General features: G+C 44.7%; 1 protein-coding gene across 7 annotated transcripts in view; it reads left to right on the top strand.

Annotated features, from left to right (window-relative positions):
- rab3ip (RAB3A interacting protein (rabin3)) overlaps positions 1-17,017 on the top strand; it is an 84,936-nt gene that overhangs the window by 20,108 nt on the left and 47,811 nt on the right. For 6 of the 7 annotated variants that reach the window (XM_055905030.1, XM_055905031.1, XM_055905033.1 and 3 more), the window contains exons 2-4: positions 12,327-12,426; positions 14,364-14,642; positions 15,117-15,309. In XM_055905030.1, coding sequence (XP_055761005.1) covers positions 14,395-14,642; positions 15,117-15,309 — 441 coding nt within the window. In that variant the 5' untranslated portion in view covers positions 12,327-12,426; positions 14,364-14,394. The remainder of the gene's footprint in view (positions 1-12,326; positions 12,427-14,363; positions 14,643-15,116; positions 15,310-17,017) is intronic. The other variant, XM_055905029.1, reaches the window with a different exon arrangement.

Here is a 17,017-nt window from a genome sequence, read left to right as displayed (position 1 = left end):
GTTGCTACCATGTTGTTGTGTTGCTACCATGTTGTTGTTGTGCTGCTACCATGTTGTTGTTGTGCTGCTACCATGTTGTTGTTGCTGCCATGTTGTTGTGTTGCTGCCATGTTGTGCTGCTACCATGTTGTTGTGCTGCTACCATGTTGTTGTGCTGCTACCATGTTGTTGTGCTGCTACCATGTTGTTGTGCTGCTACCATGTTGTTGTGCTGCTACCATGTTGTGTTGCTACCATGTTGTTGTGCTGCTACCATGTTGTGTTGCTACCATGTTGTGTTGCTACCATGTTATGCTGTGTTGCTGCCATGTTGTTGTGCTGCTACCATGTTGTTGTTGTGTTGCTACCATGTTGTTGTTGTGTTGCTACCATGTTGTTGTTGTGCTGCTACCATGTTGTTGTTGTGTTGCTACCATGTTGTTGTGCTGCTGCCATGTTGTTGTGTTGTTACCATGTTGTTGTGTTGCTACCATGTTGTTGTGTTGCTACCATGTTGTTGTGCTGCTACCATGTTGTTGTTGCTACCATGTTGTTGTGCTGCTACCATGTTGTTGTTGCTGCCATGTTGTTGTTGTGCTGCTACCATGTTGTTGTGTTGCTGCCATGTTGTTGTGCTGCTACCATGTTGTTGTGTTGCTACCATGTTGTTGTGTTGCTACCATGTTGTTGTGCTGCTACCATGTTGTTGTGTTGCTACCATGTTGTTGTGCTGCTACCATGTTGTTGTTGTGTTGCTACCATGTTGTTGTGCTGCTACCATGTTGTTGTTGTGCTGCTACCATGTTGTTGTTGTGTTGCTACCATCTTGTTGTTGTGTTGCTACCATGTTGTTGTGTTGCTACCATGTTGTTGTGCTGCTACCATGTTGTTGTGTTGCTACCATGTTGTTGTGCTGCTACCATGTTGTTGTGCTGCTACCATGTTGTTGTTGTGCTGCTACCATGTTGTTGTTGTGTTGCTACCATGTTGTTGTTGTGTTGCTGCCATGTTGTTGTTGTGCTGCTACCATGTTGTTGTGTTGCTGCCATGTTGTTGTGCTGCTACCATGTTATGCTGTGTTGCTGCCATGTTGTTGTGTTGCTGCCATGTTGTTGTGTTGCTGCCATGTTGTTGTGCTGCTACCATGTTGTTCTGTTGCTACCATGTTGTTGTGCTGCTACCATGTTGTTGTGCTGCTACCATGTTGTTGTTGTGTTGCTACCATGTTGTTGTTGTGTTGCTACCATGTTGTTGTGTTGCTACCATGTTGTTGTGCTGCTACCATGTTGTTGTGTTGCTACCATGTTGTTGTGCTGCTACCATGTTGTTGTGCTGCTACCATGTTGTTGTTGTGCTGCTACCATGTTGTTGTTGTGTTGCTACCATGTTGTTGTTGTGTTGCTACCATGTTGTTGTTGTGCTGCTACCATGTTGTTGTTGTGCTGCTACCATGTTGTTGTTGTGCTGCTACCATGTTGTTGTGCTGCTACCATGTTGTTGTGCTGCTACCATGTTGTTGTGTTGCTACCATGTTGTTGTTGTGCTGCTACCATGTTGTTGTGTTGCTACCATGTTGTTGTGTTGCTACCATGTTGTTGTTGTGCTGCTACCATGTTGTTGTTGTGCTGCTACCATGTTGTTGTGTTGCTACCATGTTGTGCTGCTACCATGTTGTTGTGCTGCTACCATGTTGTTGTGCTGCTACCATGTTGTGCTGCTACCATGTTGTGCTGCTACCATGTTGTTGTGCTGCTACCATGTTGTGTTGCTACCATGTTGTTGTCAGGGTTGTGTTGCTACCATGTTGTTGTGCTGCTACCATGTTGTGTTGCTACCATGTTGTTGTGCTGCTACCATGTTGTGTTGCTACCATGTTGTTGTGCTGCTACCATGTTGTTGTGTTGCTACCATGTTGTTGTCAGGGTTGTGTTGCTACCATGTTGTGCTGCTACCATGTTGTGTTGCTACCATGTTGTTGTGCTGCTACCATGTTGTGCTGCTACCATGTTGTTGTGCTGCTACCATGTTGTTGTGCTGCTGCCATGTTGTTGTGCTGCTACCATGTTGTTGTCAGGGTTGTGTTGCTACCATGTTGTTGTGCTGCTACCATGTTGTGCTGCTACCATGTTGTGTTGCTACCATGTTGTTGTCAGGGTTGTGTTGCTACCATGTTGTTGTGCTGCTACCATGTTATGTTGTTACCATGCTGTGTTGTTGTGCTGCTGCCATGCTGTGTTGTTTTCTTAGGTCTCTCTTTATGTAGTGTTGTGGTGTCTCTCTTGTCGTGATGTGTGTTTTGTCCTGTATTTATATTGTATTTAAAAATATATATATATATTTATCCCAGGCCGCCGTCCCCGCAGGAGGCTTTTTGCCTTTTGGTAGGCCGTCATTGTAAATAAGAATTTGTTCTTAACTGACTTGCCTCGTTAAATAAATATAATAAATAAATAAAAATGTGGCCTTGAAAAACAGTGGTAAACAACAGCTTCTTGCTAGGTGCACACTGGAGTTAAAAGGGAACTACACCAGACATTAAAAAGCAGTCTCCTGATGTGGTTTAAGCTTTGTTGTTGACTTAGAACATTTAATATATATATATTTTTATTAAAAAAGTGTGATTTTAGAGAGAGGGAGAGAACCTGAAGAGAACAGAGCCAGGGACACTGCTCTGAATTCATGTTGATTCCCCTCCACTAACCTGCTGTCTGCGTGGGTTCAGCCTGCTACTGGCTACAGTCAGCCAGGGACACTGCTCTGAATTCATGTTGATTCCCCTCCACTAACCTGCTGTCTGCGTGGGTTCAGCCTGCTACTGGCTACAGTCAGCCAGGGACACTGCTCTGAATTCATGTTGATTCCCCTCCACTAACCTGCTGTCTGCGTGGGTTCAGCCTGCTACTGGCTACAGACAGCCAGGGACCTGGCAGTGGTCCTATTTCAATGACTACTCTCTCTCTCTCTCTCTCTCTCTCGCTCTCTCTCGTGTTCTTCTGTGTAAACACAGTAAGCTCAGGCCTTTGGTTACACTGTGATTCAGACGTGTAGTTTTTCTCTCTACTGTCAGTGGAAGTAACAGAGCATACTAATGTTCTTTGACCTTTTGCTACAGGACTGTGTGTGTTAGACTAGACAGTCTTAATGGATAATACAGTAGTGAACACTGGTTCATGTTGATGTGATGATGGTAGTAACTGGGGCTGGTTATAATACAGTAGTTAACACTGGTTCATGTTGATGTGATGATGGTAGTAACTGGGGCTGGTTATAATACAGTAGTTAACACTGGTTCATGTTGATGTGATGATGGTAGTAACTGGGCTGGTTATAATACAGTAGTTAACACTGGTTCATGTTGATGTGATGGTGGTAGTAACTGGGCTGGTTATAATACAGTAGTTAACACTGGTTCATGTTGATGTGATGATGGTAGTAACTGGGGCTGGTTATAATACAGTAGTTAACACTGGTTCATGTTGATGTGATGATGGTAGGTAGTAACTGGGGCTGGTTATAATACAGTAGTTAACACTGGTTCATGTTGATGTGATGATGGTAGGTAGTAACTGGGGCTGGTTATAATACAGTAGTTAACACTGGTTCATGTTGATGTGATGATGGTAGTAACTGGGCTGGTTATAATACAGTAGTTAACACTGGTTCATGTTGATGTGATGATGGTAGTAACTGGGCTGGTTATAATACAGTAGATAACACTGGTTCATGTTGATGTGATGATGGTAGGTAGTAACTGGGCTGGTTATAATACAGTAGTTAACACTGGTTCATGTTGATGTGGTGATAGTAGGTAGTAACTGGGCTGGTTATAATACAGTAGTTAACACTGGTTCATGTTGATGTGATGGTAGGTAGTAACTGGGCTGGTTATAATACAGTAGTTAACACTGGTTCATGTTGATGTGATGGTAGGTAGTAACTGGGGCTGGTTATAATACAGTAGTTAACACTGGTTCATGTTGATGTGATGGTAGGTAGTAACTGGGCTGGTTATAATACAGTAGTTAACACTGGTTCATGTTGATGTGATGATGGTAGTAACTGGGGCTGGTTATAATACAGTAGTTAACACTGGTTCATGTTGATGTGATGGTGGTAGGTAGTAACTGGGCTGGTTATAATACAGTAGTTAACACTGGTTCATGTTGATGTGATGATGGTAGGTAGTAACTGGGCTGGTTATAATACAGTAGTTAACACTGGTTCATGTTGATGTGATGATGGTAGGAACTGGGGCTGGTTATAATACAGTAGTTAACACTGGTTCATGTTGATGTGATGATGGTAGGTAGTAACTGGGCTGGTTATAATACAGTAGTTAACACTGGTTCATGTTGATGTGATGGTAGGTAGTAACTGGGGCTGGTTATAATACAGTAGTTAACACTGGTTCATGTTGATGTGATGATGGTAGTAACTGGGCTGGTTATAATACAGTAGTTAACACTGGTTCATGTTGATGTGATGATGGTAGGTAGTAACTGGGCTGGTTATAATACAGTAGTTAACACTGGTTCATGTTGATGTGATGATGGTAGGTAGTAACTGGGGCTGGTTATAATACAGTAGTTAACACTGGTTCATGTTGATGTGATGATGGTAGGTAGTAACTGGGCTGGTTATAATACAGTAGTTAACACTGGTTCATGTTGATGTGATGATGGTAGTAACTGGGGCTGGTTATAATACAGTAGTTAACACTGGTTCATGTTGATGTGATGATGGTAGGTAGTAACTGGGGCTGGTTATAATACAGTAGTTAACACTGGTTCATGTTGATGTGATGATGGTAGGTAGTAACTGGGGCTGGTTATAATACAGTAGTTAACACTGGTTCATGTTGATGTGATGATGGTAGGTAGTAACTGGGGCTGGTTATAATACAGTAGTTAACACTGGTTCATGTTGATGTGATGATGGTAGTAACTGGGCTGGTTATAATACAGTAGTTTACACTGGTTCATGTTGATGTGATGATGGTAGGTAGTAACTGGGCTGGTTATAATACAGTAGTTAACACTGGTTCATGTTGATGTGATGATGGTAGGTAGTAACTGGGCTGGTTATAATACAGTAGTTAACACTGGTTCATGTTGATGTGATGGTGGTAGGTAGTAACTGGGCTGGTTATAATACAGTAGTTTACACTGGTTCATGTTGATGTGATGATGGTAGGTAGTAACTGGGCTGGTTATAATACAGTAGTTAACACTGGTTCATGTTGATGTGATGATGGTAGGTAGTAACTGGGGCTGGTTATAATACAGTAGTTAACACTGGTTCATGTTGATGTGATGATGGTAGGTAGTAACTGGGCTGGTTATAATACAGTAGTTAACACTGGTTCATGTTGATGTGATGATGGTAGTAACTGGGCTGGTTATAATACAGTAGTTAACACTGGTTCATGTTGATGTGATGATGGTAGGTAGTAACTGGGGCTGGTTATAATACAGTAGTTAACACTGGTTCATGTTGATGTGATGATGGTAGGTAGTAACTGGGCTGGTTATAATACAGTAGTTAACACTGGTTCATGTTGATGTGATGGTAGGTAGTAACTGGGCTGGTTATAATACAGTAGTTAACACTGGTTCATGTTGATGTGATGATGGTAGGTAGTAACTGGGCTGGTTATAATACAGTAGTTAACACTGGTTCATGTTGATGTGATGATGGTAGTAACTGGGCTGGTTATAATACAGTAGTTAACACTGGTTCATGTTGATGTGATGATGGTAGGTAGTAACTGGGGCTGGTTATAATACAGTAGTTAACACTGGTTCATGTTGATGTGATGATGGTAGGTAGTAACTGGGCTGGTTATAATACAGTAGTTAACACTGGTTCATGTTGATGTGATGGTAGGTAGTAACTGGGCTGGTTATAATACAGTAGTTAACACTGGTTCATGTTGATGTGATGATGGTAGGTAGTAACTGGGCTGGTTATAATACAGTAGTTAACACTGGTTCATGTTGATGTGATGATGGTAGTAACTGGGCTGGTTATAATACAGTAGTTAACACTGGTTCATGTTGATGTGATGATGGTAGGTAGTAACTGGGGCTGGTTATAATACAGTAGTTAACACTGGTTCATGTTGATGTGATGATGGTAGGTAGTAACTGGGCTGGTTATAATACAGTAGTTAACACTGGTTCATGTTGATGTGATGGTAGGTAGTAACTGGGCTGGTTATAATACAGTAGTTAACACTGGTTCATGTTGATGTGATGATGGTAGGTAGTAACTGGGCTGGTTATAATACAGTAGTTAACACTGGTTCATGTTGATGTGATGGTAGGTAGGAACTGGGGCTGGTTATCATCTTGTGTTCATTCAGGGAACCATGTGTTCTGTTTCTTCATTCAAATCAAATGTATTTATATAGCCCTTCTTACATCATCTGATATCTCAAAGTGCTGTACAGAAACCCAGCCTAAAACCCCCAAACAGCAAGCAAAGCAGGTGTAGAAGCAGGGTGGCTGGGAAAAACTCCCTAGAAAGTCCAAAACCAAAGAAGAAACCTAGAGAGGAACCAGGTAATGAAGGGTGGCCAGTCCTCTTCTGGTTGTGCCGGGTGGAGATTATAACAGTACATGGCCAAGATGTTCATAAATGACCAGCATGGTCAAATAATAATAATCATAGTAGTTGTTGAGGGTGCAGCAAGTCAGCACCTCAGGAGTAAATGTCAGTTGGCTTTTCATAGCCGATCATTGAGAGTATCTCTACCACTCCTGCGGTCTCTAGAGAGTTGAAAACAGCAGGTCTGGGACAGGTAGCACGTTCGGTGAACAGGTCAGGGTTCCATAGCTGCAGGCAGAACAGTTGGAACTGGAACAGCAGCACGGCCAGGTGGACTTGGGACAGCAAGGAGTCATCATGCCAGGTAGTCCTGAGGCATGGTCCTAGGGCTCAGGTCCTCCGAGAGAGAGAGAGAGAGAGAAAGAGAGAATTAGAGAGAGCATACTTAAATTCACACAGGACACTGGATAAGACAGGAGAAGTACTCCAGATATAACAGACTGACCCTAGCCCCCCGACACATAAACGACTGCAGCAAAAATAGTGGAGGCTGAGACAGGAGGGGTCAGGAGACACTGTGGCCCCATCCGGTGATACCCCCGGACAGGGCCAAACAGGAAGGATATAACCCCACCCACTTTGCCAAAGCACAGCCCCCACACTACATCATTGATTCCCATATGGCCACAGACGTACCATACACCTGTTATACCATATACCATACACCTGTTGTACCATATACCGTACACCTGTTGTACCATATACCGTACACCTGGTGTACCATATACCGTACACCTGGTGTACCATATACCGTACACCTGGTGTACCATATACCGTACACCTGGTGTACCATATACCGTACACCTGGTATACCGTACACCTGGTATACCGTACACCTGGTATACCGTACACCTGGTATACCGTACACCTGGTATACCGTACACCTGGTGTACCATATACCGTACACCTGGTGTACCATATACCGTACACCTGGTGTACCATATACCGTACACCTGGCCTACACACACCTCTCACCTTTGTGTGTGTGAACACTAAACTCTACACCTTAATATTAGCAGTTTGATAAACACATTACACTATTTAACCTTCTACACTGTGATCTAGTTGAACCCCTCTCTGTAGAACAGGACTGTGATCTAGTTGAACCCCTCTCTGTAGAACAGGACTGTGATCTAGTTGAACCCCTCTCTGTAGAACAGGACTGTGATCTAGTTGAACCCCTCTCTGTAGAACAGGACTGTGATCTAGTTGAACCCCTCTCTGTAGATCAGGACTGTGATCTAGTTGAACCCCTCTCTGTAGAACAGGACTGTGATCCAGTTGAACCCCTCTCTGTAGAACTGGACTGTGATCCAGTTGAACCCCTCTCTGTAGAACAGGACTGTGATCTAGTGTAACCCCTCTCTGTAGAACAGGACTGTGATCCAGTTGAACCCCTCTCTGTAGAACAGGACTGTGATCTAGTTGAGCCCCTCTCTGTAGAACAGGACTGTGATCCAGTTGAACCCCTCTCTGTAGAACAGGACTGTGATCTAGTTGAGCCCCTCTCTGTAGAACAGGACTGTGATCTAGTTGAGCCCCTCTCTGTAGAACAGGACTGTGATCTAGTTGAGCCCCTCTCTGTAGAACAGGACTGTGATCAAGTGTAACCCCTCTCTGTAGAACAGGACTGTGATCTAGTTGAACCCCTCTCTGTAGAACAGGACTGTGATCTAGTGTAACCCCTCTCTGTAGAACAGGACTGTGATCTAGTTGAACCCCTCTCTGTAGAACAGGACTGTGATCTAGTTGAACCCCTCTCTGTAGAACAGGACTGTGATCCAGTTGAACCCCTCTCTGTAGAACAGGACTGTGATCCAGTTGAACCCCTCTCTGTAGATCAGGACTGTGATCCAGTTGAACCCCTCTCTGTAGAACAGGACTGTGATCTAGTTGAACCCCTCTCTGTAGATCAGGACTGTGATCTAGTTGAACCCCTCTCTGTAGAACAGGACTGTGATCTAGTTGAACCCCTCTCTGTAGATCAGGACTGTGATCTAGTTGAACCCCTCTCTGTAGAACAGGACTGTGATCCAGTTGAACCCCTCTCTGTAGAACAGGACTAATAGTTGATGAGTAATGACCTGCCTACTGTCTGAATGCAGCTATTTTTGTCCTGTTGTATCTGTAAACCCTGTTGAACACAACACAACACACCCTCTTAGAAACACACAGACAAAGAGAGAGAGACACACAGACACTACTGTAGCTCGTCCCAGAGCGGTTGTTACTCTCCTCTGTTTATAGCACCATGTTCACTGGGTAGGAAATTGGAATGACAACCTGTCACTGTTTCCATAGCAGCCGTCCCGACAGACAGGTGGTGCAGCCTATGAGCTGCTCCCATTGCCGGGCTCTCCGTATTTTCCAGCCAATAGATTTATAGTTTTTCCACCCTTCAGTGGACTGGCCTGGTTGTAAAAACACCTCATAACAGAGTTAGCTTAACCTTTGGAATGTTAGCATGGGTGTGTCTGTCGTGTGTATGACCAGTGGAGTTTGAGATGTGCGTGTGTGTGAGGTGCGTGCGTGTGTGTGAGGTGCGTGCGTGTGTGTGAGGTGCGTGCGTGTGTGTGAGGTGCGTGCGTGTGTGTGGTGCGTGCGTGTGTGAGATGCGTGTGTGTGTGGTGCGTGTGTGTGGTGCGTGTGTGTGTGAGATGCGTGTGTGTGAGGTGCGTGCGTGTGTGTGAGGTGCGTTTGTGTATACTCACAAGCTAACTAGCCTCCTCTGTTTATGATTCTGTTGTCATGGGCGACTGATTGGGTCATTGTTTCGAGTTGAAAAATGAATACTGCGCTCATGGAATGACATGCTTTGAGCACTACTGAGAAGTGCCATTTACATGTGATAAATGAATGGCATATGCTGCATCTGCTACAGGCCTGTTGTTGACCTTTTAGTTGGTGACACGTTGATATCTTGATGATATGCAGCTGTGAAGTCTAAAGTGGTCAGGGTTGATAGTCTGTTAGTCCCGTGGACTTGTATTCATCAGTACAAATTAGATTGAGCAATAAAAACCCATTCAGGGTGTTAAATTAAATTGTTTTTTGACAGTATGGGGCACAATGCCACAGTGGAGTTTAGAAGGGAGGAAGTCCCTCACCTGTGTTTCACCGGCTGTTTAGGATCCGCACTATGCAGCTGTTGCAAGAGCGCAGTGGTTGATGGGGATTATTATTACTATTATTGGGTTCAAATACACATTTAGATTTGTGAACAGACATCCACAACACCCACAATCTGTAAAGCACAAATAGCTAAATGTGAGAGCAGCAGTGTGATTCACATCAATACTCTGTGTAGATATCAATAATAAGTGATATCTGTATCGCCGTAGACCACACCACTGCTGTTATCCTGTCCTCCAAGCGTTTATTAAAGTTGGATAATCTTTGGATGTCGACAGCAGTCACACCATTGGAAGACATAGCTGGGACTGTAGCCTACAAAAGCCTGTTCCTGCTCTTTTCCCACAATCCATCAAACATATATATATATTTTTTTTTTATATATATTTTTTAATTTGTTGTTTAAGATTTTTACCTTGTCAGCTCGGGGATTCGATCCAGCGACCTTTCGGTTACAAGTCCAACGCTCTAACCACTAGGCTACCTGCCACCCCAGTGGTGTGTCATCATAGTGGTCTCTGATTGGTGGTCAGACTCAGGCGGAACAAACTTCAATTGCCGCCTTTTTTCAACGCTGTATTGAATGTCATTGAAAACAAAGATGTCATCAATATTTTATTTCAGCAAACATTCTTTCTGAATGTAAAAGTAATCCTAGAAGTAATCATCTAGTTTTTTTATAAGTGTCTGTATTCAGTTACATGTAATCCATTACTTCCCTGCTCACCCAATTTACCTACCTCATCCCCATACTGTTTTTATTTATTTACTTTTCTGCTCTTTTGCACACCAGTATCTCTACTTGCTCATGATCATCTGATGATTTATCACTCCAGTGTTAATCTGTTAAATTGTAATTATTCGCTCCTATGGCCTATTTATTGCCTACCTCCTCATGCCTTTTGCACACAATGTATATAGACTAATTTCCCCCCCCTACTGTGTTATTGACTTGTTTATTGTTTACTCCATGTGTAACTCTGTGTTGTTGTCTGTTCACACTGCTATGCTTTATCTTGGCCAGGTCGCAGTTGTAAATGAGAACTTGTTCTCAACTAGCCTACCTGGTTAAATAAAAAAAATACCTTTATTAAATAATATCTTCAACGGTGTTAACCCTTTCCTCTCCTGGGAATTGGCCTATAGGGCTACATTGACATTTCTCTTATAGAAGAACTATGAAAAGCATAACCGTGGTAACAATGAACAGGGAACAGTTGGGAGACGATGGTAACGTTATTAGACTGAAGGTGAACACGAGTAAAAAATGACAAGGGTTTGAGTCTCCAAGTGTCATTCAGGTCTGTGTGCCACGGTGAACTTTCTTCACAATAAACATACATCATTCTGTTCACAACAACCCAGGATGTGACCCCATGTCACCTGGTAACTGTTCATCAAACAGACTCATTCTGTTCACAACAACCCAGGATGTGACCCCATGTCACCTGGTAACTGTTCATCAAACAGACTCATTCTGTTCACAACAACCCAGGATGTGACCCCATGTCACCTGGTAACTGTTCATCAAACAGACTAATTCTGTTCACAACAACCCAGGATGTGACCCCATGTCACCTGGTAACTGTTCATCAGACTCGTTCTGTTCACAACAACCCAGGATGTGACCCCATGTCACCTGGTAACTGTTCATCAGACTCATTCTGTTCACAACAACCCAGGATGTGACCCCATGTCACCTGGTAACTGTTCATCAAACAGACTCATTCTGTTCACAACAACCCAGGGTGTGACCCCATGTCACCTGGTAACTGTTCATCAAACAGACTCATTCTGTTCACAACAACCCAGGATGTGACCCCATGTCACCTGGTAACTGTTCATCAGACTCATTCTGTTCACAACAACCCAGGATGTGACCCCATGTCACCTGGTAACTGTTCATCAAACAGACTCATTCTGTTCACAACAACCCAGGGTGTGACCCCATGTCACCTGGTAACTGTTCATCAGACTCATTCTGTTCACAACAACCCAGGGTGTGACCCCATGTCACCTGGTAACTGTTCATCAGACTAATTCTGTTCACAACAACCCAGGATGTGACCATGTCACCTGGTAACTGTTCATCTAACATAGTGATGATAAATGTTGACACTGTACATGACATGAGTTGTCTGATATGGGAATGTGAACTGCACATTTGGACTCACGGGTGTTTGGCTTGCTTGTGTGACATCAATGCGGTATTAATTATAATCCTAAACGTCTCATCTTTCAAAATACAAAATACTTCATTTCCAGCATTTCCCTCACTCAGACAACAGAACATGTGCAAAACCTATTGTGGCGTCCTGCGCTCTAGTTCTAACGTCTCTGTCAAAACCCATAGGCCAGAGACGTCATGTACATAGCATGTTACTGTACAGCTAGTGTTTTCCAACTTAGGTGCTAATTTGTGTTCAAATCTGCCATTTTCAACCTGTATACGGGTACGAGTGTAAAGGGTTACACCTAACTAACCCTGGCATCATGTTCCCCCAAGCTGTTCCCCCAAGCTGTTCCCCCAAGCTGTTCCCCCAAGCTGTTGATAATATTTCAGCTCACCAACAGTAACTCTCATCTCCTCCTGTCTTCTCTTGCAGCAGTAAGCCAGTGTTGGAGGTCTATCCTGACTGAAGAGGAGACCCACTACACACACAATCACATCATCAGCTTTTAAATACACACACATTCATCATCATGGTAGGTTCATACCTGTTGGTTTCAATTCAGCTGAATGAATGAATGAAACGGCTTATGGAATGTAACAGTTTGGTGGAGCCAGTTGTTAGTTGTGTTGGCCGGCTGAACCTTCAGTGTGAATGTCAACACTAACTTCACAGGCACACATTACATTTCCTGTTAGAGAGGCTGGCCTGTTACTGTCTGTAACCATTCCCCTGAATGACCTATTTCCTGTCAGAGAGACTGGCCTGTTACTTTCTGTGACCATTCCCCTGAATGACCTATTTCCTGTCAGAGACTGGCCTGTTACTGTTTGTAACCATTCCCCTGAATGACCTATTTCCTGTCAGAGAGACTGGCCTGTTACTGTCTGTAACCATTCCCCTGAATGACCTATTTCCTGTCAGAGAGACTGGCCTGTTACTGTCTGTAACCATTCCCCTGAATGACCTATTTCCTGTCAGAGAGACTGGCCTGTTACTGTCTGTAACCATTCCCCTGAATGACCTATTTCCTGTCAGAGAGACTGGCCTGTTATTGTCTGTAACCATTCCCCTGAATGACCTATTTCCTGTCAGAGACTGGCCTGTTACTGTTTGTAACCATTCCCCTGAATGACCTATTTCCTGTCAGAGAGACTGGCCTGTTACTGTCTGTAACCATTCCCCTGAATGACCTATTTCCTGTCAGAGAGACTGGCCTGTTACTGTCTGTAACCATTCCCCTGAATGACCTATTTCCTGTCAGAGAGACTGGCCTGTTACTGTCTGTAACCATTCCCCTGAATGACCTATTTCCTGTCAGAGAGACTGGCCTGTTACTGTCTGTAACCATTCCCCTGAATGACCTATTTCCTGTCAGAGACTGGCCTGTTACTTTCTGTGACCATTCCCCTGAATGACCTATTTCCTGTCAGAGAGACTGGCCTGTTACTGTCTGTTACCATTCCCCTGAATGACCTATTTCCTGTCAGAGACTGGCCTGTTACTTTCTGTGACCATTCCCCTGAATGACCTATTTCCTGTCAGAGACTGGCCTGTTACTTTCTGTGACCATTCCCCTGAATGACCTATTTCCTGTCAGAGAGACTGGCCTGTTACTGTCTGTAACCATTCCCCTGAATGACCTATTTCCTGTCAGAGACTGGCCTGTTACTTTCTGTGACCATTCCCCTGAATGACCTATTTCCTGTCAGAGAGACTGGCCTGTTACTGTCTGTAACCATTCCCCTGAATGACCTATTTCCTGTCAGAGACTGGCCTGTTACTGTTTGTAACCATTCCCCTGAATGACCTATTTCCTGTCAGAGAGGCTGGCCTGTTACTGTCTGTTACCATTCCCCTGAATTACCTATTTCCTGTCAGAGAGACTGGCCTGTTACTGTCTGTTACCATTCCCCTGAATTACCTATTTCCTGTCAGAGAGACTGGCCTGTTACTGTCTGTTACCATTCCCCTGAATGACCTATTTCCTGTCAGAGAGACTGGCCTGTTACTGTCTGTAACCATTCCCCTGAATGACCTATTTCCTGTCAGAGAGACTGGCCTGTTATTGTCTGTAACCATTCCCCTGAATGACCTATTTCCTGTCAGAGAGACTGGCCTGTTACTGTCTGTAACCATTCCCCTGAATGACCTATTTCCTCTGTCCTCACTGACTGGAGCAGTGGCCTGGCGGTCTGCTCTCTCTGCTGGGGCTGAAGAGGGAAACAGACCCATGTTTAATCAGCTACTCCACAGTCCACACCTGGGATCCCACACTGATACTGGTGCTGCTGTGGGTAGTCTGATTGAAATAGCAGAATTAGATCTGTGTGAATGTAGTCTAGAATGGATGTCTCTGTTTGACCCCAATCAGTCATTATTTTGACTTTCATTTCAATTGTGTTCTTTTCTCCTCTCTCTTCTCTCCCCTCCTCTCCTCTCCTCTCCTCTCCTCTCCTCTCCTCTCCTCAGGGAGGTATATGATGACTGTAGCTGCAGGGCTATGGCCAGCGAACCCCTCGAAGGCTTCCATGAGGTCAACTTGGCGTCACCCACCACCCCTGACCTCCACGGATTGACCTCCGACACCAGACCCCAATGTCACAGCGCCCCTTCCAGCGCCCTGTACCGTACACCCTCCCTCAGCTCCAGCCCCTGCCCCCCCAACGCCCTGCGAGCCGACCAGCTGCCCACCCAGCCCATCTACTCTGCTCCTCGGCTACTGGGCAGCACAGAACCCCACAATGGAAGGTCAGGAAGAAACCCTCCTGGAGAAACAGACTTACACTATCTGGCCCATGACAACCACAATGTAAAGAGATATTACCTGGCCCATGACGACCACAATGTAAAGAGATATTACCTGGCCCATGACAACCACAAGGTGAAACTGGTTTAAATGAAGCCAGGATTTCTGCTCGGATCTCTTTACACCGTGCAGTTGGTAATAACCAGGCAATGTATTCAATAAAAGTCAAGGGTTCCACTAAGCAGTGTTCATTGACACTTAAAACGTACTATTGATGACCAGCCCACTGGGATGCTAATTGATACATTAGAACATGCTTACTCAGCTTAAAATGTCCAACCAGGTAATGAGAGCTGGATCATTATCACCACTAAGCTAACAGTCAATAGTGCTGATCAGTGATGACTGATTGATCCCTGTGGTAATCAGCCAACCCTGCTATACGCTTACATTAGTGTACCCATGATTCCTTTCAGCGCTCCGGGGTTGGAACCCCCCGTCCGGTCAGAGGCGGAGTCAGCAGAGGGGGTGTTCCTGTCTGGAGAGGAAGGGGAGGAGTCTCTGGGTCTGACCAATGACAGCCTGTCCCGCCTCCGCAGCCCCTCAGTCATGGAGATCAGAGAGAAAGCCAATGAGAGACTGAAGGAGGAGCTAGCCAAGGCACAGAGGGTAAGAGACCACACACACACACACACACACACTGTGCCCATGTCATGTGTATGTCCCCTCTGGTTGTGTGTCTACTAGTTGGTAACGGAGTGAAATCCATGCAGAAGGAATGTGTGGTTCTCCTCATCAAAGCAGCCATGTTGAAATCAGCGGCAGGCGACTCAACATGTTATCTCCTCCTGTGTTCTCTGAAATTACACCACAAGCCTCTTGCCAAAGTTTATTTTTAACCGAGCGCTCCTGAATGCTGCTTTCTCCAGCCAACTCTGATGAGTGACAACCATCACTGCCTCATAACCAGAGTTTGAATGGGCGTGTTGGAACGGAGGGGTTGGGCCTGAGCAGGCAAGGTGATTGGTTGACCAGTGATTCTTCAGGAACAGTGCTTCGTTCAGTCTGATGATCTACTCCATTTGACCATGTTATTATCAGCCTCTTCGTACAGCCTCTTCGTACAGCCTCTTCGTTCAGTCTAATGATCTACTCCATTTGACCATGTTATTATCAGCCTCTTCGTTCAGCCTCTTCGTTCAGCCTCTTCGTTCAGTCTAATGATCTGTTCCATTTGACCATGTTATTATCAGCCTCTTCGTTCAGCCTCTTCGTTCAGCCTCTTCGTTCAGCCTCTTTGTTCAGCCTCTTCGTTCAGCCTCTTCGTTCAAATCAAATTCTATTCGTCACATACACATGGTTAGCAGATGTTATTGAGAGCGTAGTGAAATGCTTCTAGATCCAGCAGTATCTAACAGGTAATATCTAACAAATTCCACAACAAAACCTAATACACACAATCTAGTAAAGGAACAGGATGAGAATATATAAGTATAAAATATATGGATGAGCAGTGACAGAGCGGCTAAGATGCAATAGATAGTGAAGGTTACAGTATATACATGTGAGATGAGTAATGCGAGATATGTAAACATTATTAGTGGCATTATTAAAGTGACTAGTGTTCCATTTATTAAAGTGGCCGATGATATCAAGTCTGTCGGTAGGCATCTGCCTCTCTGAGTTAGTGATGGCTGTTTAACAGTCTGATGGCCTTGAGATAGAAGCTGTTTTTCAGTCTCTTGGTCCCAGCTTTGATGCACATGTACTGACCTCGGCTTCTCGATGGGAGGGGGTGAACAGGTAGTGGCTCAGGTGGTTGTTGTCCTTGATGATCTTTTTGGCCTTCCTGTGACATCGGGTGCTGTAGGTGTCCTGGAGGGCAGGTAGTTTGCCCCCGGTGAGGCGTTGTACGCACTGCACCACCCTCTGGAGAGCCTTACGGTTGTGGGCGGTGCAGTTGCTGTACCAGGCGGTGATACAGCCCAACAGGATGCTCTCAATTGTGCATCTGTAAAAGTTAGTGAGGGTTTTAGGTGACAAGACACATTTCTTCAGCTTCCTGAGGTTGAAGTGGCGCTGTTGCGCCTTCTTCGACACACTGTCTGTGTGCGTGGACCATTTCAGTTTGTCTGTGATGTGTACGCCGAGGAACTTAAAACTTTCCCCCTTCTCCACTCCTGTCTCATCGATGTGGATAGGGGGGTGCTCCCTCTGCTGTTTCCTGAAGTCCACGATCATCTCCTTTGTTTTGTTGACGTTGAGTGAGAGGTTATTTTCCTGACACCACACTCCGAGGGCCCTCAACTCCTCCCTGTAGGCTGTCTCGTTGTTGTTGGTAATCAAGCCTACCATTGTAGTGTCGTCTGCAAACTTG

This window comes from Salvelinus fontinalis, chromosome 39 (assembly GCF_029448725.1).
Source record: "Salvelinus fontinalis isolate EN_2023a chromosome 39, ASM2944872v1, whole genome shotgun sequence".
Taxonomy (NCBI): Eukaryota; Metazoa; Chordata; class Actinopteri; order Salmoniformes; family Salmonidae; genus Salvelinus; species Salvelinus fontinalis.
Note: the sequence above shows the minus strand (reverse complement) of the source record. Positions and strands in the feature narration are given on the sequence as shown.